The sequence below is a fragment of the Rissa tridactyla genome, chromosome 1, assembly GCF_028500815.1.
Source record: "Rissa tridactyla isolate bRisTri1 chromosome 1, bRisTri1.patW.cur.20221130, whole genome shotgun sequence".
NCBI lineage: Eukaryota > Metazoa > Chordata > Aves > Charadriiformes > Laridae > Rissa > Rissa tridactyla.
The window spans coordinates 156,734,267-156,757,081 of record NC_071466.1 but is presented as its reverse complement, the minus strand read 5'-3'; the positions used below and the strand labels follow the sequence as shown (position 1 = coordinate 156,757,081).

The 22,815-nt window shown below is 47.8% G+C and overlaps 1 protein-coding gene and 1 long non-coding RNA gene across 2 annotated transcripts in view; one reads left to right on the top strand and one right to left on the bottom strand.

Annotated features, from left to right (window-relative positions):
- Positions 1 to 4,673: 4,673 nt before the first annotated feature.
- LOC128908222 (uncharacterized) overlaps positions 4,674 to 22,815 on the bottom strand; it is a 45,572-nt gene continuing 27,430 nt past the window's right edge. The window contains exon 2 of the long non-coding RNA XR_008465883.1: positions 4,674 to 4,787. This is a non-coding gene — a long non-coding RNA (uncharacterized LOC128908222). The remainder of the gene's footprint in view (positions 4,788 to 22,815) is intronic.
- AKR1D1 (aldo-keto reductase family 1 member D1) overlaps positions 6,619 to 22,815 on the top strand; it is a 35,534-nt gene continuing 19,337 nt past the window's right edge. Inside the window, exon 1 of the mRNA XM_054197921.1 lies at positions 6,619 to 6,877. Within this exon, the coding sequence (XP_054053896.1) occupies positions 6,785 to 6,877 (93 nt within the window). The 5' untranslated portion in view covers positions 6,619 to 6,784. The remainder of the gene's footprint in view (positions 6,878 to 22,815) is intronic.

The window sequence follows — 22,815 nt, the reverse complement described above, 5'->3', positions numbered from 1 at the left end:
CACAACTCCTCTGTCCCCCTGGCCTCTGTAAGCGAGAGTGGCTGTGAACTCATGGCCACCCCTTCTTGGGCTGCCCCTTCTGCCACTGCTTACCCAGAGCCAGGCACAATGCTCAGGGTATTTTCCACCAGCATCAGGTGGATGGCATACTGGAAATCATCAAGACGGGGCTTAGATTTGCAGGATGCCAAAGGAAAGGGCTTTATATCGGACAGGATCAGATAGCAGGCTAGATGAAACGAGGTGAGATATGAGGACACTTACTCAGGGCCAAAGGTTAATGCCTCCCCACATGACAAGGGTCGGTATCTGAGGAATCCAGAGGCCACCATGCAGCTACTGACCTTTGCCCGGGGATCTGAGAGACAGTGCTCACCAGCTCCAGGGTTGTCCCTGTGCCATAGCAAAGACAGTCTGGAGCAGAAACTGAGATACAGTTGCTAGAAGAAAGTGATAACATCAGTAAACAGACCCCGGGGGAAAAAATAAGCCGGCTTGTGGCTTGATTTGCTGCAAGCCCTGCTAACGCTGAACTCGAACATGAGGACGGTGCCCAAAAGACAGCAGACTCATGAGACAGTGCCTATGTAAATGACACTGGTAAAGGACTAGAGTATTACCTTTCCAAAGGATTAGGAGGATTACCTTTTCAAACACAGCATCTCTTTCCCCTCTCCCGCCAGCTCCTGATCCTCCACAGGGCTTTTCAGCCCACCAGCAGCACTCCCTGGAGGCTTACAGAGTGACTCGGCACCTGAAATGGGTGGACCCCAAAGGGAAAAAAGGCAGATTTTAGGGGCCGTACTGCTAGTGCCGGCCACCTTCCCCTGGTGCCATCGGAGACACAGTGTATAAAGAGCCCAGCTAATTTTGGCTCTCGTGTTGCGAGGTTTTGCTTCCTCTCCTCTCTGTGGAGAGGACAAGCTCTCCTCCGTGGCCGCCGCCTCTGGCAGGGCATCCACCACAGAGACATTTGGCTACTACAATCCAAACAAGCGTGGGGGGAGTGTGTGTGGGGGTGTTGAACTGCTGAGCAGGCTCTCGCTATTTGTACAACCCTCCCGCCCTGGCAGAGCCGCCCCTGGCACCCGCCAGCTGCTGGCGCGAGGGCTGCGGCAGCCTGACTTGGAGGTGACACCGCAGCCCCGGGCGCTGCGCCTGCTCCGAGGTGGCACGGGGACAGGGATGGAGCGGGATGGCCATCTCCGGGAGATGGCCGGCAGGGAAGTCCCCGCGCCTCGGCTCCGCAGCTGCTGGAAGCGGCGGGAGGATAATCCGGAGCAGCTGCTGGCATTCCTCCTGTACCCTAGGAGCGATCAAAGCCCAGCGGTGGCCTGGCTTTCCCGGTGTTACTAGGCGCAATGGAGCAACATCAAGGATACCTAGGAATTTCCCTTTTATCGCAGCCGTAGCCACAGTGCGTTTATACGAAGCAGAAGGGATAAGTGACCCAGCCGGCAAGTGTTTTCCTAAATTCTCTCTGCAGGCACAAGTGGTAGGTACGTTTTCTCCATGTCCTCATGCTCTCCCTAGGGATCCAGCAGAAGTCCTGTACCAGTGCTGGAAAAGTGGGGCAAAACAAGGTCTTTGGAGATAAGGTACTGCTTTGTGGGTCTTGCAGTGAAGGTCTTACTTTTCATTAAAAGTGCATATATATTATACTCCTGTTACTACCAAGCTGTAAGTCAGACACAGTTTGCAAGAAAACTTTGGGCCCTCAAAGGAGGACTTACCAAGAACAAGTCCTTAGCAGACATAAAAATTATTTAAATAAAGAAGAACATGTCACTTAAGTGTTTCATTGTTTGCAAAGTAGTTTACATGCATCAGTGGGAGCTAGGGAAAAAAGTGTTGGCACAGAAACTGCTAAGAAGGCCTATTATATCGCACTTCCCAACAAAGCCCAGGCTGTTATCCTGGCTGTGAGCAGCCTCATTGTGCAACAGACACGATCAAAGGGAAAAGATCACAAACGCGTCCATACGAGAAACCCCTTGGCCACTATGGAAGGGAATCATGCAGGCGGTATAAGGTATCACTCATCTCACTGGGTGTCCTTGAGAACTATACCATGACATAAGTGATGATAATTGAAATCTGAAAATAAAGAGTAAAAAGTTGTTGCAACTTTTTTTTCCCACAGAAGTGTTCTCCAGTTCAGTTTATACCATTTGTTTCTATACTGAAAAAAGTAGCAAGAAGAAAAGAAAAAAAACTCACTTCACTTATAGTCCCCCTACAAAACACTACACAGACCTTATTTCTTAGAGTTAAAAAGTGAAACTAGAAGTTTTTCTTGATATGTATTAGTTTATGGTATTTAATGGTAAAAAACCGAAAAGAAATGTTAGTCATGACACATGCTACCAAAATCTCTAAACTAAATCGTTGAAAATATATGTTATAAATAGATATTCCACATGTACAACGGACACATGCTAGTTTATGTGAGTTATTAAAGGGCTAGGCCGAAAATATGCAGACTTTAAGACCGTGTTTTAAGAAATTTTAACTAAAAACACATGCAGAGTATGCATTCTAGCAGATAATTACACATAGAGTAGAGCAGGGCTCATACAGAAAGTAGAAACAGTGTAGCAACATGCACTTTTTGTCTTATAGAGAAATACATGTATTATAAAAGTACTTCCTATTTTCCTTTTTAAAAAGGCTAATTTTTAGGCACTACAGGTCACCCACCTCTAGAATCTCACTAATCTAATCTACAATGTGTAAACACACCCAGATTTACAAGATCCAAGAGAATACTATTTTTATCATCTTCCCTTGTCCAAAACAACGGCTTGCAGGGGAAAAAAAAAAGAAGGGGGCAACCCACAAATCTCAGAGAAAACACGAAACCTGGAAGATGACGAGGCCAGCCCTTCCCAATTGACGACTCCTTCTCATTCCCATCTTTTATCCTCCAAGAACTGGGGAGGCTATATTTAAAGGCCTCACACATTTTCTCCTGTTACCAGGATACTCAGCAATTTGAGATAAAATGAGTAAAAGGGTGACCTCTTTAAAAGATTGCTGACAAGTTTTGTTCAGGTAAAGAGGCCGTTAAGTACTTTCTTTACCTGAGATTTCTGCAATTTTTTAACAGTAAGAAGCCTCAGATGTCTGATCAACTTCTCCTGTAAAAAACTTATATCTAACTTTTCTTTATATTTTTTAATCTGTTTTGTTTGTGTGTGTCTATGGGCGGGGGGGTAAGGATACATGACACTCCACACTTAAGTAGAAGATGCTGCTTTTCAAATCCCTACTCTTTACTTGTCTAAGAGGACTAATGTAGCGATAAAACTCTGTGCCATCGATCCAAGAATCGTGAACCTACCTTAGCTGCTTTCGAAGGTGTTTTTGTGTGCATTGCAGGCTTCGCTAGAGACGGCGAACTTGTGTCGATAGGATGGTAATTCTCATTACTTGCTAGTAAGGCCAGGCTGAAACCTCATTGTTTTTGTTTCCTAGAGAAAGAACCGAGATCACATCTGCATTTTATAAAAGCTCCGGAGTAGTTGCTGATCAACAACAACCAGCAGCCAAAGCTCTGCCTCTAGAAACTTGCATTGTTTTGCCGTTGGAGTTGCTACATACTGTGTCCTCGTTAAAAGTCTGGTTAAGTCATTTAAGCTCTAAAAACGAGATCTGTACTCCCCTGAACAGCTAGCAGAAATTGTTACATACAAGAATTATATGCAACAGCCTCTGGGCTGGCTTCCTTTGTTCTTTAAAGGGTACTCATCGTCAGCTCGAAACCTGCTAGTGTTTCTAGGTTCTACTAAATAAGGCTATTTTGAGTTAGTAACTCAGATGTAAATGGAAAAAGTCCGTTTTCCTGTCTGTTTTCTGGGGTTTAATATAAAATCTGCAAAGGCATTAAAACAGTAGGGTAGGGAGCTAGAGCTCCTACGGAAATAAAAAGTCGCATGTGTAAAAAGCGTTCACAGCATTTGCTGTCGGTTAAGGCATGGGGTTGCGGGGGGGGAGGACTTGTAAAACTCTCCAATTTCTCTGACAAGCGCATTGACCGAATTTTATAAGGACCAGTCTAGCAGTGAATGTAGAAAAGAGGTGATTTTTGCCTGTTACCCCACGGGTGTCTGTCAACCCCGACCCTGCCGAGTGCCAGCGGCTGCCTGTCTTCCTTCGCCAGGTGATGGACCGCTTTGCCCGACTGTTCCTAGAAGCAGGAGTTGTTCTCCTGCCCAGGCTCCCTCTTCTGTGAATTACGGCAAGTCTGTCAATCCTGCTTTCCCAGTTGTCGCTGAGGGCTATCGTGTATCAGGCTAGCGTACCGCTGCCAGGGAGGCTCCTTGAACTTGCTCGCTTGCCTAGGACAGGCATCGCAGACACAGGCGTGCTTTGCTTAGCTCGGGATCACGCGCAGCTCCGGGCACGCATTGCTCTGGTGCCAGAGCACATGAGCAAGCTGGATGTGCTCTGAGCCTGAAGAAGATGAGTGAGCTGTGCCATAAAACCCCCCGCAAGCTGCTGGATCGGGAGGAATTACGGAAAAGTGGGTTCTGGGGTGGACTTAGAGCGTGGGAGCTCAGGGGTAGGAATCAGCCGTTGGGCAGCAGGGCCTCTTCATGGGATACTAGTACTGGGCTGGAAATGGGGAGGTCTCTGAATGCCCTCTGCCACATCAGGCTCTTCTCTACTCACCCCATTTCCATCTCTCTCTGTGCTTTTGCTCCTCTGTTGGAAATAGTGCTGAACAAAGGCTACAGATCAGAGATGCGGCAGTCTGTTCTACATGCTGGCATCGACCTGTCCTCCTACAAATACACAGAGTGTGTTTAGGCATGGTAGGCGTGGAGGGTCGTGATAATAGCTTCTCCTGTAGCAAGAAAATGGTAGCCAGTTATATGGGAAGAAGAGGGAGGCATGCAGGAGGTCAGTGGGTTTGCTTCCTCCATGTCACATGTAAATACTTGCACCCACAGGTACCCACAGCTTACAATAACACGCAGACGGCATCTAGCAGGAACAGGGTGCCCACAGTAACTACAGCCAGGCTGTAGTTTGCCCCAGGTTCCACCCCCCCCGCCGAGATGAGAACCCAGTCACCTTACAGTTAGTCCTTTGCATTGTGTTGTCCAGGTAAAGCAGAGGCTGTCGGGAAAGCTTTGGCCACACTCAGCCCACCTCCCAAGGACCATTTTAGACCACAGCATGCTACCTTTGTCCTGCAGGGTGTCCTAGGTATCGAGTAATTTTTGGCCAGGGATCAAGTGGGCTTGCACTTAGCCATGAGCTACTTGGCACATTCCTATCAGTAAAAGTGGCAATTTTTCCATCTCCGCTGGAGATCCTTGCGGGTATCTAACCTGTAATGCTAAAAGGGTCTCTTGGTAGGGTGTTCTCCAGGTAGGTCCCCAGCCTTAACAGCCACTAACCCTTTCCCCAAATGCAAATTAGTGCACACCTATCGATTTCAAGAACCCTGCAAAGATAACTTATCATGATGGATCCATTAACCCCTCTTGGAATTGCATAACCTGCTGAACTATTACCATGCACAGAAAGCTAAGTGGGTTATTGGAGAAGATAAAATAATCTGCTAGGCAGAGGGCATTGTTATGGCTGAGCAATAATGTTTGCTGAGGGCTTAATTTCAGGTTGATCTAGGAAGACATAGAAGACCATGTAGTTCAAAATTAAATGGTGAGAACTCAGTACAGCCACAGTTGCAGGATACAAAATAGCTGGCTCAGGACAGGGAACATCTTTGCAGTGTAGTATAAAGGCATAGCCCTGAATGTTTTATTAGGGTCAGAAAGGACAGTAAGAGCCATGGCTTGAATTTCATAAAGGGCATTTTCCCCTTCTGGCATACCAGAGATAGGAAATACATACGTTTTTTCCACAGCAGAGCAGAACCAGACTGGGAGGAACTTGAGCCCATTCGCTGTAATTTGGGCAGAGGAACTATTCATCAGCCTCCTGCCTGGGATTTTCTTCATCGCTTCCTTGCCCCTACAGTGGTGGTTTTCAACATGTGGCCTGAAGCCTTTGGAAAGGAGAGGTGGAAACTGTCCTTGGAGGACACAAAGTGTCCTTGATAACCCCGAATTTGGGGTTTTTGAAAAAGGGCTTTACACCTCTGCGAGAAAAGTTCCAAGCCTTGCCAACCCAAAACCTGGGAATCCCGTGCCCTGCTGCTGGGGGGAGCAGACACCCCGGCAGGCAGGGGCTGGACCCCTGGCCGGCAGCTGCGGGCAGGGCAGTCCCGAGGGGGCTCCCTGGCAGCGGGCAGGACCCCCCCCCCCCGCCATCCCCGCCGGGGTGGGGGACGCCCACCAGCCTGCCTCGACTTTCCCATGAAGCTGCCTTTGCCCTTGCGCGCAGCTTCTCCCGAAGCAACCCCGCGGGGGTCGCGGCGGGGCCGGCCCCGGGCTTGCTCGGGGGTCCGCAGGGTCTTGCCCGGGCGGTGTGTGTGGGTCCGCAGGGACCTGCGGGGGCCGTCCCGGGGGTCCGCGGGGGCCTTCCCGGGGCGGTGCGCGGGGGCCGCCGGTGTCCGCGGCGGGGCGGGGCGCGGGGCGGGGCGCGGAGGGGCGCGGTGCCGGGCGGCCGCGGGCACACGTGGCTCAGCCCCCCAAAAAGGCACTCCCCGCCGGCGGGAGCGGGCAGTTCGTACCTCGACCCCTGCAGAGGCATCGTCGGTCCGGTCGATCGGTGTCGGTGCGCAAGGGGCCGCGGTTGGCTGCGGAGCAGCGGCTCCCGCCCCTGCGGAGGCAGCCCCGGGCTTGGGGCGGCCCTACCTGCCGGCAGTATGAACCTGACGGCCGAGAGCCACCGCGTCCCGCTGAGCGACGGGAACAGCATCCCGCTCTTGGGGCTGGGCACCTACGCCGACCCCCAGAAAGTAAGTCCGGGGGCGCCGGGACGCCCCGCTCCGCTGGCGGGGGGCAGGTGGCGGCCGCCCTCGCTGCAGACCCCCCGAACCGGGGCTACCCGCCTATTTCCCCCTTTCTTTCTTCCCCTCCCGACTATTTCTCTTTTTGCTGCTTTGCCCGTGCAAAGTTAAAGTCCGAGCTCTCCCGTACGGGCAGTGCGCGGCGCGCAGATGAGGAAAAGGTAGGGGGGAAAAAAAAAAAAAAACGAACCCAAAATCCCGCCCAGCTTGCGGTGTGCTGCTCACCGCTCCGCACCGCCAGCTCCGCGCCGGTGGGGGCACGGAGGGCCGGGGAGAGGCTCTGCCGCTGCCCCGGCGGCTGGGGGATCCGGGCGGTGCAACCCCCGTCACCGGGACGGGATGTGACACCCAGCGAGAGTCGGCTCCCTGGCAAGGGGGCTCGGAGCCCTCGGTACCGAGGAGCCCGGAGGGGGACGATGCCGTCGGGTCCCCCCAGGCCGGTCCCGCTGCCCCCTCCACCCCTGCGCCGAGCGCAGATAAGATGAGGGATTTCGGACCGTCTTGCAGCTGGCCCCGACGCTTTCCAAGGAATGTTCCTGAAACAAAGACCCAAATTCCTGCATCCTGATTCCTGCGGCTCCCACAAGCTGACTGCCGGCGGCCAAACCACGCTCAAATATTCCGCATCCTTCGGTTTTGCGTGTCGCGGGCAGGCATCCCGTCTAACTGTCGCCGGCTCGGCTGCACGGAGGCTGTGGAAGCACACCTGATGCTTCTTCCCTCTGCGCACAAGGGAGCGCACAGGCAACTCCCTGGCTGCTGCTTCTCGCTCTCCAAAACTGCCTGATCTTTCAGTTCTTTTTTGTTTGTTTGTTTGAAGAGTAGGAAAAGAGATAGTGTGGCCAGAGCCCTTCTTATGTAATAGTATCAGAGTCGAGATGCAATATTGTCCGTATGACTCCGCATGCCATGAGGTATTTAAAAATACCGTTTTAAAGAAAACTCTTGATTAAAGCTATTTAACAACCACTAATTGTACTATGATATATTAATAACAGCGTCGAAAAAGATCTTCAATAAACACTGCTGCGGGCAGTACATGAATGACACAGAAAAGGTGTAAGAAACCTCCAGGGCTGCAGATCGCCCTGGTTAATGATGCTAGTTCACATGGGAAGAATTAGTGAGAATCTGCAATTTCAGAGGCTGGCCACCATCCCCCGCATCACCAGAGTTTCTGGAGATATTTTCAGCTAGTGTGTTCTTTGAATAAGGGTTAGGGAAACAAAATTAAACTCTCTAACGGGAGTTTTAATGTAGCAAAGCAGAACGTTGCATAATTCAGTGACAAAATAGCTCTGAGCAAACTTGAAGCATCTCTTTCCAGACTTGTATATCATGCCCCTAAGCCTTAAATTGCAATTTTACAGTAGTTTTAAGTTGAGAAGAGCGAAGCTGCCAGCAGAAGGGGTGCTCCTGCCTCGCTGCACTCCCCTCCTGCAGCCCGGGTGAGTCGTGGCCCGATGCTGTGGCATTAGCCAGGCTTGGGCAGGGAGCTCGGAGCCGCAAGTAACCTGCTGAGAGGGGAGGTGGATGGGATTCCCCTTTTGGGCGCAGCTTCTTGGCAATGCTATAACCCTGATAAGAGTTCGTTCTGCAGAAATTCAGATGTCCCAAAACCAGCACAACAACAGTCCTGCTCCTTCTCCCCCAGCCCTGCAAAATCCTGATGCCTCCTTTGCCCTCCTGTGGGTCGAGGTGGATGGTGAGCATTTGCATGGAGCTCATCAAGCAAAAATGAATCATTTTTAGGTTGGGATGATTTTCAGGTGAATCAGCCCTGGGTAGTGGCTTTTTGTGTATACCTCCCTTGTTTTCTGGTGACAGAAGCAGGGGGACGAGAGGGCGATGCAGGCAGGGCATTGCTATGGCAACTCCAATTTAGAGCAATTGAAGCTGCCGTGTAACTGCACCCTCAGTGGGGATGGGTGCGTTTACCCAACCACCCATTCTTCCTCCCCCCGCCTTTGTAGGAGTTTGATTTTTCTGAGCTGTCTTTCTCTTTCTATGTGATAAACATGTTAGAAAGTTATGGGTGGGAGGAGGAGCTGAGACAAGGTAGAGAAAGCCGCACTCATAAGGTACTTGCAAAAGTCTCATTTTCGCAGAAGACCAGGTGAAAAACTGTATGTTTATCTGGAGGAACTGGGCTGAAGATTTACGCTAGGATTAGGACTGCGTATTTGAGTCGGGGAACTTGTCAGAGGGGGCAGCTGGGGAAAGGTGGCAGCAGGGTGCTACGGGATTTGTTGCAGAATTGTTTGTAGCTACTGGTCAGTGATGGGGCAGGACGTTTAAATAGGTCACAGCTTAAGGCTTTCCCGTGTCAAAAAGGCTGCTTTGCTGATAAGAGGTCGGGGGCGGGGTGGGGGGCGCCTTCTGTCAACACCTTGCTGTGGCAGCGAAGTGCCGCTTAGCCGGGACAAGCTCCTCTGCCGAGTGCTGACTTGTGCCTGGCCCAACTTCCACCAGGATGCCTGGCGAGCTTTCTGTCCAGTTCCTCCCGCCCAGAGAGCTGAAAGGCTTTGTGGCAACTCTGGACCATTTCAAGGTTTATCTTATCAAGGCAGGCTATATACTAGCACTGACACATTTCCCTTAAAATGCTTAGCTCTAGCCTTTTGTGGCTGAATTGCTTAAGCAGCAGCATCTGAGCCACCCATTCTCCAGCAGTGGGGGCAGGCAGCTGGTGGTAGCAACGGTGCCAGCCGTCCCCAGCACGCTATTTCTGCTCATGAGTCAGATCTCCACGACTTCTAGTCATTTTGTGCTTTGATATAAAATACAGAGCCGTTCAGTTGTCAGATTATTCATTGTGCTCTTGGAGGCAGATTTTTCTTTTTTATATTTTTTTTCCGAAGGTTATTCACCCTGGCACCTCCCTGTCAGAGCAGCTTGTCCAAAACAAATCTGTTTTCTCAATCTTGTGCTGTAGCCCAGTAGCTTGTAATGAGCCTGGAGTGCTCTTCCTGAAGTGCAGGAATTCGCTTGCTGGTTAAGCAAACCAGGAAGATCTAGTTAGCCACGGAGCAGGGAAATCTGCTTCTCCGATGGCCGGTTACAAGAAAACAGAGGCAGGAGGCCAGCTTTCGTGTTTCAGGCTTTGTCTGGATAAACTGCAAAGCAGTGCCTTCAGAATTGAAATGTGTCAGCAGCTTGCCTTGCTCATCTTAAATAACTTAATTGTTCTCCAAAAGACCACTTTGGGAGATAAGTCATGCTTCTCCAGTTGTGAAACACAAGAAAAAAAAATAACTCTATTGACAGAAATTTGGTCCGCTGTGGAAGTTTACTGACTCAACGAAGTACATCACTTAACTGGAGCAGAGCTGGACCACGGTGGAAAAGGTCTATTTGATTCAGGTTAATTTTAATTGAACGCTCCTTCCCCTTAGATGTAAGAAAACTTTTCTTCTGACTGGATTCAGGTCAGGATAACAAGAACTCAGCTAATTCTTCGAGACTGAAAACACTGGTAGCGCAGTGTTGGGGGTTTCTTTTTGCTTTACTGTCCTAGCGCAGCAAGAAAAGTGCAATGAATCCATTTGCTACCAGCTCACCTGCTAGCAGAAAGAAAGGTGTCTTCACTGGGTCATAGAATTGGTGATAAATTTGGGTTGTCTATCAAGAAAAGCACTTAGGAATATTTTTTGCTGCTTTAATTGGTGTTTCCTAGCCTTACTTTTAAGGGAAGGTAATAAACATACAACTATAAAAAGGTTAGTTTGCTTTTTGGTGCAGATTTCAGTGCGTTGAAGTAGGTTTTGCATTCTCCTTCACAAAGGGAAGGAAATGTTTAAATTGTGTCAGATTCTTGCCTACGTAACCAGCAAGGATGGACTCAGGCAAAACACTGAAAATCTCGGGCACTGACTCCTTCCCCTGTTCTCTCGTCCCGTCCCCAAATATTCCTTCTCCTTGTAGGTCTGGGAGGGAACGACAGCGGGAGCAGTGAATTTGGACTATCAAGGCCCTCCAGACGGCTTTAAAATTTGAGGCCAATTCTGCCTCTGTCTGGCTCTGCGGATCCTTCTGGCAAAGCCCCGCGCGTGCAGGAGCGGCTCTGCCAAGGCTCCAGCAGATGCGCCGTGTCCAGTTTTCCCTCCCTGAGGGCCCCCGAGCCGTTGACCCAATTCTCCGGGGTATTAAATGGATTGGGGAGTGGGGGGGAGGAGGAAGAGAGCAGCCCCACGGGGGAGGGTGGAGGAGGACAGCCACTTTGATGAGCCTGTGACATCACCCCGTGCCACCACCCCGTGCCACGGCAGAGCCTTATCAGCTCCCCGGGATGCCGGCACCTCCCAACAGTGATGCTCGGTTCCCAGCACAGCCCGGCGAGCGGTACTGGTACCCATCTGGAAGCGGATGGGGTGCGGGGATGAGCGGGCTCAGGGGGGAAAGGTGCTAAAAACAATCCTAAATCCTGGAAATCCTACGCCTCGTTAAAACGGCACTTATGCCCGCTTCACTTTATAACTCATCCCTGTCAACGCAGCTAACATCGTCAGCCCAGTGCCTCCACATAAATACTCGCTGCCTCCCTGGAAGGTCAAGGGGCCTTGGCCATGGCTCCTCTCCTGCCTTCCTGTTTTGACTGAGGGAGGAGAAGGCTTGGAGAGAAGGTCGTAGCAACCGCACTGTACACAGGCACTGCTTCTGAAACATAAGATTGGGCAAAGCGCTCAAGAATAGCACTGGGTGAGGGTTTTTGGCAAGTTGAGACTTTGCTAAAAATGAGGTTCTGAGGTAGCCAAATCCATTCATAAATTGGAAGCAGTTTTGTGGAATATTTTCAGGCAAAACAAATGGCAAAGCATTTCATTTTGGGCACTGGCAGTACAAGCTGAGGAATCAAAGGATTATTAAAGCAGTTGGAGGTAGCAGTTGCCTTTCCTTGAATAGCCCGCTGGTGAGGGAATCCACACGGGCGGTGGGAAACCAGATTCAGTCCTCCTCTCTGCCTCTGGGGATTAAATTCATATCACACAGCCCAGGGAAATAACGTGATCATGGGGGTATGCAATAGCTGGAGAGAGACAAGAAGGAACACGTACAGGCTGGAGCGGGAGAAGCACCCTCCCCACAGGAAAGCGCGCTGCCCACCAGCCCCACAGCTTTGGATGCTGAAGAACTCGGTATGGCATCCAGCCAGGAGGGAGAGACCCGTTTCCCCAGATCCTTAACTACCACAAAGTAACCCTTGTGAGTGCCCAGACAGTCTGGGTTTTGTTTAAGAAGAAATTGCTGGTTTGAATCAGGGAGAGGAAAAGTTCATCCAGGGCTCCCCCGTATCCAATCTGAGTGACCAAGTGAAAAAAAAAAAAAAATCTGTTTTGGATAAGTAAAAACAGTTTTGGCACCCTGAATTACTTTTTACACCCAAGCTAGAAGCTGAACAGAGTAACTTTTCGTTGTCTGGGTCTGAGAACAGCCCCTAGTGCTCTTGTAGTACCTTTTATGCCAAAAAAGTTCCTCACAGAAGGATGTGCGCGCACAAACTATTTCAATCACTCTTAACAGCACAGGCTGCGTCTCTGCTGCAGCTGCCTGCTTTTGGAGCTGCTGTAGGCTGCTTTTAAGTCAAAAGCGGTAATAAGGGACTTGTCCCCATGATGCGATCTGGATCTCTGAGCTGTAGTAAGGGCGGGGGGGGAATTACACACAATTTAATTCCCTCTGTTTTCCTCCTGGCCATCACTGGCCTCTGAAACACGATTGGCTGGAGACAGCAATGATCTCAGGTGACTTGTAGAGAAAGTTACCTGGCCTGACCCAAAGCTATGAAATGGGTGGCGTATTGAAAGTCCCAGGAAGGAGTGACACCTGAGATGGCTAGAGACTGGGTTGAAGCTTAAAGGCTTCCAATTCCTGATCCCTTTCCTACAAATTTCTCCTTCTCTGACTCAGACAACTGTCTTCCTCTTTCCTCCTGAGGTAAACCTCCCACTCGGCTTCCAGATTTTTTTCTTGAAAGAGATGAGAGGCAGTGGCAAGAGCAGGAACTGCCCTAACTTGCAAGTGTCCTTACAGCCTTAGCTTACTTCCTATGACACGCTATTAAAATAAATATATAAAGAAAATATCACAGTCCTTTTAACGTGAACAATTGCTCATTAATGTATCTTTGAACTCGGCAAGTGCTGCGTCTGAAGTGATCTCTGTAATGAAGTGATCTTTAGGAACCTACGTGAAATCACCATAGATGTAGACCAGGGAGAGATACCTTGCCTTTTTCTTCCCTAAAAAGGCTATTGGGAACCTGATTTGAATGGAGCTGGGAGGAGTCAGCTGGGATATTTGGCTACAGAGCCTCATATGTATGCCCTGAACTTAAGAAGTGAAGAAAGCTCCCAAAATAAAGGTTGTTTTTTAAGGTTGTTGGGCCATATCCCCTGACCAGGATTTCCAAAGTGCATTGTGCCCCGTCACAGTCCCTTTCAGTAACCACCACTGACTTTTTCAAGCCATTTGCTTTTTGAGCAGCAGTATCACCTCATGCGGTACTAATTCTTCTTGTCTTCAGGGAGCGCTTTGGAGCAGCAGAGCCATGGCTGGCTGACACACAGCAACACGCGGTCTTTCAGGGTTGGGATTTCTGAGATGTTTCAGAGGGTGGCCTTATGTTCCCTTGGTCTCTGAGGATATCCTAAAACCATACTCCCAAACCGAGATCTGTACACTTGAGGCAAGGGCAGAAGGGAAGGCCATAGGTTACTTCAGCCCAGGAAAAGAACTGTGCCTGGGCTGCTGTGTTTCTTGGAGGGCTCCGGGCCTGCCTGTTAGTAAACTCTTGGCCTAGCCTTCATGCTGAGTGATATTTATCCCAAAACCATATATCTGTAGCCAGATCACTCACTGACAAAGTCATGACTCAGTTTCGCACTTGGAGGACTAAACCCTACTCAGGCGATACAGCTTGCACAGACCGCAGATGGGACGGACGCCCTTCCTTTAGTAGCTGGTATCCTGGTGTTGAGTGATGCCCTCATTGCTTAATCTCTCAGATTTTACTCCTTATTCCTCAACTAAGTCACGATTATTGGCAAGACCCAGTTGCCAAGAGCAGAGAAAGGCAGGGTTTCTTGCTATTTGGTCCCCAGATGCCTCAAGAAAGCGCAGTAGCAGGCGTCAGCTTTTAGCAGGCAGCAGAACAACGTGGTTCTTGGGCAGGAGCGCGGCCACTCGCTGGAAACACGATCAAAAGCAGGGTGAGTAAGAAGATACAGGAGAAGGAGTCTGCGTGAGGATTCAAGAAACTGCAGCGGCTCTGGGCTGTATTATTTTCTTAATCCATCCCTGCTGTGTGCTGCAGAGATGGCAAATACACCAGAGGATGAAGGACAAGCAGATGAACACTTAAGATACTGCTTTCACAGAGCGGACTTCTCATAGCAAATAGGTGAGGTTACAGAGTAGAAGGCGGCACTAAATCAAAAGGGTCTCAGACAAGTTCTGCTTTCATCAATGACTTTAGCTAAAACCTTAACGTTGCATGACACATTTTAAAGTTCCCTTTCATATATGCTTTAATGGCATATTTACCACCTATGAAAAGCAGAGTTCGTTTATCTTACATTCACCTTTTCTGTTCTGCCACTGGAAACGTCATTCTACATTTCTGTGCCTTCAACGCTTTGTCTTCTTGGTGTTCAGCCATGACCTCTCCCCTGCCTGCAACCACCTCTTGACGCCTCAATTCCTGCTAGCTCCCTGTAATCACATGTTATACAATGGAACATTTTTGGCTTGCATAAATGCAAGATTGCATCTTTATCTCATTAAGAAAGGAAAATTAAGTCATCTAATTAAAAAAAACAGGTAATCAGAAAAGGCAGCTGCTTTTTTCTGAAATGTGGCAGGCTCAAAAACTCCTAGCTTTTGTGTAAGAACTGTACTGTAACCATTAAAGTCAGATTTTAAGGTTGGATTTGACAAAATGATTTATCGCTCTCTGTCAAGCTGGAGGAAAAATTCTTGCGTGCAGCTTTCTTGAGGACACAACCTTTGTTCTTATGACTTTGATTTGCACAAAATACACGGCTCTAAGACACTGCAGAATTTGCAGGAAAGCTCGTTCACCTCCGTGTATCTTCCCTGCTGAAATCTCTATGGTTCTTCATTTCTATGAATCCTGAAGCTTAATAGAAAACAAACTGATAGTATGACTAATCTCTACTTTGCGCCAATGGCTTCTGCGGTGTTTCCAGCTATGAATACAATTAGTGTCTAATCATGTGTGACAGATTAAAAGCTGCATTTACTGAAACGATCAACATGTAAAATTCCTGATGAGAATGGGCCCGGCCTTGTACATGAGGGTGAATGAAAGACTAGCTTTCTAGCTACAGAGTTCATCAACTTATGGAGGACTTCTGAGCCAAATAGCTACAAAACTGCTAGTCCAGGAAAACAGTGGATTTTTTCAGTTTGCTCTGAGAAGCAGATTGTGCTCAGAATGACTCCCCACCACTCTGAACCTGTGCATGCCCTAAACTATGAGCCTTCAAAAAAACTTTTCTTAAAAAGATAGTACCTCTAACCTATGCTAACATCTCAGCTGCTATGTGAAAACATTTTCAGACTGGTCTAGGATCAGGAGACTTATTGCCCCGCAGAGCGGCGGACTTCTACTAATGAAACTGTTGACAGCCAGATAATCGCCTGGCCCCAGTGCAGCGATGCCTGCCTAATCCAAGCAGAGGGTCTGGCTCTTACAGCCAACCTGGCATCGCGTCACTTGGCTCCCAAACGCGGCACCGACACCGCAAGCGCGCTCCAGAGGAAAACGTTCCCAGAGGAAGGTGACATTTAGGAGATGACAACTTTGTCTGGGAGCTGGTACGGCTTTCGGGTGGTCGATATCAGATGCCAACATCACCCACGGAGCTACACGTCTGGCTATGACGTAGGGTAGAATTGCATTTAATCAGCCCGGATCCAAAGTTAATAGAAGGGTAATCCAGATAAGCTTGTAGGAAAGTAGCGCTACCCAAAACCAGTCCTAGGGATTCTTGTTTGAAAAGTAACCAAACAGAAAGCAGACCTTTTCCATTCCATAGCTGTGTACCGCAGTGACAAGCGCTAGCTGTTTCAATATACCCCTCTTCCAAAACCGACAAAGCTAGCTGTTACCAATGCAATAATATCAAGGCCAAACATTGACACAAAAAGAAAAATATAATTTTTTCACTTTTTCTCTGGCTTTCTAAACATGCTGGATTTTTAACGCTGCTCAAGAGCCACAGAGGAACCCCTCCTATGTAAATAAAAGGTATGAAGATTGTTTTACAGAAGATGAGACAGGAAATCACTGGCATTGTTGAAGAGGGGAAAAACTGCACCCCTATGAGTGAGTAACCTGAATTAACACAACTCAAATATATGCTTTTTGGCAAGAACATTTAGACCCCAATTTTCCAGACAAACCTCCATTTCCTAAAACATCCCTGACTGACTCCATACGTTAAATACAGCTGTGCACTCCCATGCGTCCCTGATTCCCCGCAGTTCTCCGAAGAACAGCATGAGCATGTTCTTACAGCTCATGTGGGAAGCTAACATCTGGGTTGTGTCTTCGGTTGACCTAGGAGGCCACATTTGTCAAAACTTGAAAATGCTGTGCAGAAAATGCCTCTCTAGGCTTCATCAAAGCCAACTTTTGTCAGTTCAGCTAACTAGGTGGTGGAATTCCCCAAGTTTTACATCTGCCTTTGCAAACACTTCTTCGAACCAGCGCCAGGAACCTCTCCCCTTTAACTCTAGGGAAAGAAGTAGAAGAACTACTGGCAACCTTTTTCTTCTCCTCTGTTATTGCACAAGCTGGCGCTTTATCTTCCCCTTGTACCTCACACATCCCTGGCATCACGTTTCTAGTCTGAAGGGTATTTTGATAGCATCTACCCTTCCAGTTAGGTCCGTGCTTTCCAGGGCTGGCTATTGTGTCCTCCAGCTCTTCAGGAAACTGTCCCAGTCCACCCTGCCAGCACCGTGAGCGTGGGATGCGGCTGTGCACATCATTTGCTTGGTTTGCTCTAATCCTCTAGCTGCTGACGGAGAGGCACGGCAGCCCTTTAGTTTAGGCTTGCACTAAGTGAATTTGCATCAGGTGAAAAGTTGTGGCGATCCTAAAACTGAGGATTCTGCAATCAAGTGGTAAAAATAACTCCAACAGCCTCTGCCAGCTACAATAATAAGGCTTTCCTGAACACAGCTCTGGCTAAATCCTAGAATAACAATGTCACAGGAATTCTAGAAATGCTAAATCTGCGGTTATGCAATCTAATTTCTGTTGTATGGGCAATCAAACATCACGCTTCAGGCCACTGACAGGACATCAGGCTAGAGGAGAAAGGCACCCCTTGTCCACGCTCGTTCACAGCATGATACGAGGCAGCAAGCACCTCCATTCCCCCCGTCTTCTCTGGGTGCATTTGCTGTCCTGCTCTTTCTATAAAGCAACGCACTGTGTGACACAGAGCAAAGCTCTGGGCCAGCACAGCAACTCGTGGCTCTCAGCTGTGCTCTCTGCCTCCCTTCTTAGCTCTACCTGCTTTTGCAGAGATCCCTTCGCTGGGTTTTGCTTCCTGGATGGTGGCAGCCAATGCTTCCGGGGGATGAAAGCCAGATTTTCTTGTGTATGAGAGAAGGGGATGTGCTGGCGGTTGCATTTTCCAAGAAAGAGGTGTACAGTACAGCTTCTCCTTTACAAGATTAAACAATTCTAAGAATGTACCCTTGTGTGGCTCATATCCCCTGGCTTTGTAAACTCAACCTGTGCTTTCCTGTAATGCCTTCAGTACACATGTTTTCTATGCTCTGTTCCTAACATCTTAAGCCAGTCCCCTTTGCCAGTTTGTCCGGAAAACAAGCAAATGGAAATAAGCAATTAGGCTTCTAGAAACTTGCATAAGAATCTGTGTGTGAGTGACGAGGTCTGGCAAAGGAGGCTCTGAGCCCAGGAATGTACCTACTTTCTCCTTCCTGTATTTAGCTGACTAAGATTCCTAAACAGCGGCTCCACATCTTAAATTATAGGTTAGGACTTGAGCGCTTAGCCCACAGCTTGGATCCCTTGTGTAATTCAGCTGCAGCTACATTCAGATTTCTCCAGGAGATGGCCCTGTCTCTCCCAACACCTCAAGCTCTTCCTCCCAGGATCACTATTCCCAGCTGAGGGACTGGATACCGTTGCCTTAACGGGGTGAGGTTCTCAGGACTAAGGTGAACGGCTCCCTCCCTCCAGTGCTGCTTCCTCAGCTCTCGCACACATGAAACGAGGCAGAGCAGAATCTGGAAGCCTAAGTCAGACCGTTTTCCTTTACTGTATGCACTCATAAAGAATAAATGACTAATAAATAGTGATGTTGATACACTTATAAAAGCGGTGCTGATGGTAGTTGTCGACGTGGTTTTGTAAGATTACGATCTGCCGCTAAAGTATCCTGTTAGCTTTGTCTTTGGAGGTAAGAGGAATCCTTCTTTATCAGCTGGAAAGCTGATGGAAATCGCTGACCAGAAAAGGATGCTATAAAAAAAGCAAAAGGATTGTTGAGCAGCTGAAATGCAACACTAAATAGCAGTAATGAGTAAGACAACCACTAACACTGCTAAGCAAATACTCTTCTACTTAAGTATGCCTGCACAAAAAATATTCTCCCGTGGCGTGGTCACATGCAATCATGAGCAAAACTGAAGGTGTACATTTTCTATGGTAGGGAGAATAGTTTTTGACAAAATGGGATGTGATGGAAGGTGTCTGGAATAAACATTAAAAAAATTAAAAAGTTCATGGTTTCAGAGGCAGAAAGAGAGCAGATCCTTTCAGACAGGCAGAACTGATGAAGCACATTGCTTTTTCAGACTCGTAAAATGTGGTAACTGGCCAGTTGGCTACCTCATCTATGGAGAAAGGGCCAAATTGCTTCTTCCTTTCTTTCAGTGAAGGTGCAAATCTGAACCTGCTCCCCCTGCCCTTCTGCCAAATTTATTTACCGTGGAGGCTGAAGGAAACCGATACTGGTTTCATCACATGTGGTGGTAAACCAGGAGGTTTACAAGCTATTGATTGATAGAGGGAATAATTGTGTGTGTTTCCTTAAACTCTACAATCTTAAAACCAGCCTAGATGCTATTGAAGAAGTTAGTGATTGAGCGAGTGGTTCCAGTCAACCAAGCAATTTTTCTTTCATCGTAAAACATGTAATAAATTTAATACCTTTCCTGGCACAAATTAGTGACTGACTGTAGGAGCACTGAAGATAAAAATCTGACTTAGAGTGTACAAGTGGTTATAAATTTCCAGTTCTAAAAGAGCAGTCCTTGATCAAAGTAGCATAGTTGCAGGGCACACTGATTAGAAGCTCAAACATTAATTATAGTTAAGGATCAAGCATAGCTCTTATCTACACTTAAATAAAAAGTAATAAAGAAGCAAAGACTTGTCTTAAGGTGAAAGCGTCCTGAATTACTCCTGACAAAGCACAAAGGGTTATAACGCTGAGACATTTCTGTACCTCATCTGGCATTTGTGCTGCTCTAAACATGAGCCCTGCTTATATGGGAAAGGTGCAAGAATAAAGGCCTACCTGAAATGAGCAGACAGCGTGGGCAACCACGTTTTAGATAACGTACGCTAGTGAGTATAACCCACAGTAAGTAGGAGGAGGAGGTCTGGTTTTCCTGGTAGAGTAAAGGTGGCCGCTCAGTGGTCAGACAGCCTGGAGGCACTGCTCCATCAGCTACTGTGATTGAAATGCCGACCCTTGTACAACACCACAAGGCATAAATAAAAGCAGTCATATCGCAAACTTCTATCCGCACTTAAATGAAACTTGGTTTTCAGTTGGTAATCTCTGATCCGGCCACCACTGGTTAAAGACTTTATTTCCATGAAAGGCAGAAGAGATTAAAACACTTCAGGCTGAGCAGCAGGGTAGGGGGGAATATCCAGGTTCGTGCCTTCTCTGATGGAAAGATGGATGAGCAGTGGTGATCTGAGTCATCCAGCTTTAATATGGTCTGTCAGGAAACAATGGAATAAGATACGACACTTAAGGCAACGCTTCTAAAAAGTGGCAAAACCACAACATGACTAGCCTGTGCAACTCATCAGCACAGTTTACCACAGCCCATTACTGAGGATTTGGAAGGATTAGATATGTGAAATGCTAGAAATGATAGTTTCTCCATTAGAATGAAAATAAACATATGGTATAAAGTTTCCAGACTCGCAGATGTCCCAGGCCTTCATCTGGGACGGTTCAATAGAGGCAGGATTTTCCAAAAATTGTTCCCTAGGTTGCCTTGCATTTTTATATGAAGCACCTTAGACCAGAGTCTGTCAGAACTAATATACCACATCAGATGAAATGAACTAGTGCAATGAAAATATTTATATTTAATGTAAACCCATCTCCGGACATTGGTAATCAAGGCTTGATCCAAAAAAAGCCTCCTCGAGCCCCTAAAGAATAAGATTAATCCTTGAGATGGAGGAGCCTTTCACAAGATTATTTGTACAGATGTGTGTAAATCCCATGCAAAAGATTAAGAACGACATAGAAGTTCAGCTCTAACAAAAGTTAACCGATGGAGCCAAAGGCAATTGCAGTAACTGCAAGCTTTCTCATTTTCCTCTGTTCCACCCTCCTCCCAAGCCTGCAATTATGCCGTTGCCCTGTACGTGAGACTCTGCCCTTCCTCACTTATTCCTTCTGCTTTTGTAACTGACCAAACGGGCCCTGGCATTTGAGAAAAGATGCAACTCAATAATCAATATTTCCATGCTTTGTGGCATTTAGTTTGCAGCTTCAGGAAACGACTGGGAGCCGTGTGCATGCAATCTCTCAAGACTGCAAAGAGAAGAGAGAGGAAATTTTAGGATCAGGCCCACACCCCATTTTCAGGTTCTTCAACAAAAGGAAAAAGGTTAATAAAAAAAACCAAACCAACCCTTTTGTTTTTTTTTTAATCTGTATTAAGGTAATGCATCACTGTACTCTAAATGTTCTGCTTTCATACACTTGAATGGTAGAAGTCAAACAGGCTGAAGCGATCTAAAAGTCACACTGGTTGAAAAATCACGTTTCACAGAGAAAACCCCGATTACGCTTTTTAAAACATATTTCTCTCTAAGATAACTAGTCATCACCTGGGTTTGGGCTCCCAAGACCTTTAGGCTGAGCCCTGTCGCTCTGTACTAGTCAGCCTGAGCTTTGCAGCTGCGGCTGCAGCCTCGTGCAGCTCCTTGCCGAGACTGAGGTCTGAGGTTACTGTCATCAGTAACTGCAGGCTTGTAGTGCTCGTGTCAGAGCTTTTTGCCTGCTGCCTTCCTCAAATCCTTCCTTGCAGGTTCAGGCAGGGACAAAGCAGCAAACATGTTGGAGGTTGTCACTGCTCCGTGCCTCGTGCTTCTGTAACGCCGCCTGACATGCCCCGAGTGAAAGCTAGCCATTGGCTGCTCCTGAAAGGCTTTTAGTTGCCGTGGTCTTCATTACATCCTACTAACGACTAGGAAAGGGCCCATGGCAGGGGCCGAGCGTGCCTTTGGGAGGCTCCCACAGCAAAAGCAGCAAAGCATTGAAACAAGTGTTTCGTTGTGTTTCTCAATTAAGCAGACAAGATTGCGTCGTCACTGCCGTAAATACCTTAGCGTGCCAAATTGTACCATTTTGCCTCTAGCCCCTCGCTCACGTCTGTAACAAAAAAGGGCAAGCATAATCGGCTTTGCATTTTAAGTAACCTTTAGGAACTGCACCCTGGAGCAGAAAGTTCCCCCCTGAATCTGAACAGAAGTCGGCCCAGTCATGTCCGACAGCAGCCAGCCTGGGTGGGATGCTGAAGAGCAGAGTAAGCAGGCTGGGACATGGTCCCATTACCCCAGGACAACTTGCCACCAACCTACAACTCTGGAACTGGAAGACAGAGAGGTTGACCCCCATGTGTCTTCAGCAGTCCTTCACAGATCTTCTTTCCATGACCGTGGAGGGGCAGAACAATGTCTTTAGTCCTGTGGTAGCTATGGGTTTCACACCATCTAGTTCATCAGGTGATGGAAGTGCAGCTTCTTATTTTATGGCAAATTCCCAGACAGCCAAGCCAGTGGCTGCTGTCAAAGGGCAGCTTAGAGGGAGAGGAGGGAGACCGATTGCTGTGGTGAAAAGTGATCCTTCCCAACAGCACCTATTGCCAGTCCTGCTTCTTGCCTTCCTTTGGCATCAGCAAAACCAACAAATTTGAAATCTGCTCTTCATATCCTGTCTCATTTCCAGATGTCTCTGGCATCCGTTTTCTTCATAGGAGAAGCAGCGCAATCTTGGCCCTTCACTTGGAGGTAGCAATGTTCACCTCTTGGCATTTGCTGCTAGTAGACAGCAGCCCAGCAGCCCAGGTTGACTCACCCTATTTCAGTTTTCCTTTGAATGAAACAGATGTCCCTGTCGCAGCAGAGCAACGCCTATGAAAAGGGTGGGAGAACAGTGTTGCCACGTGCCACTGAGAGCCCTTGATCACCACCACTTAGACCTGCCCTCTCATTATACAAAGTGTGGTGACAATAAGATGTTTTCAGTACCATTTCAGTGACCAGTCAAAAGATTTCAGTGACCAATCTTACACTTTTTCACTTGGCTTGGCCTATGGGTATTTTGCTTGACGCATTGGCTAATGGAAAATATGACCATTCTGAAAAAACAAGCTTACTCTGAATTTCAGCAAAGACAAGTAAACAGAAGAGTGGCACACAGTACAAAAGTGCCACTTGGACTTATTAAGAGGTTTCTTGGTCTCATCTTAAACTGAAGCAGTAATATAAATATATATATCTATATATATATATGTATTAAAAAAATGTACACTAAAGCACCTACTAGTTCTCAGCCACATGGAAA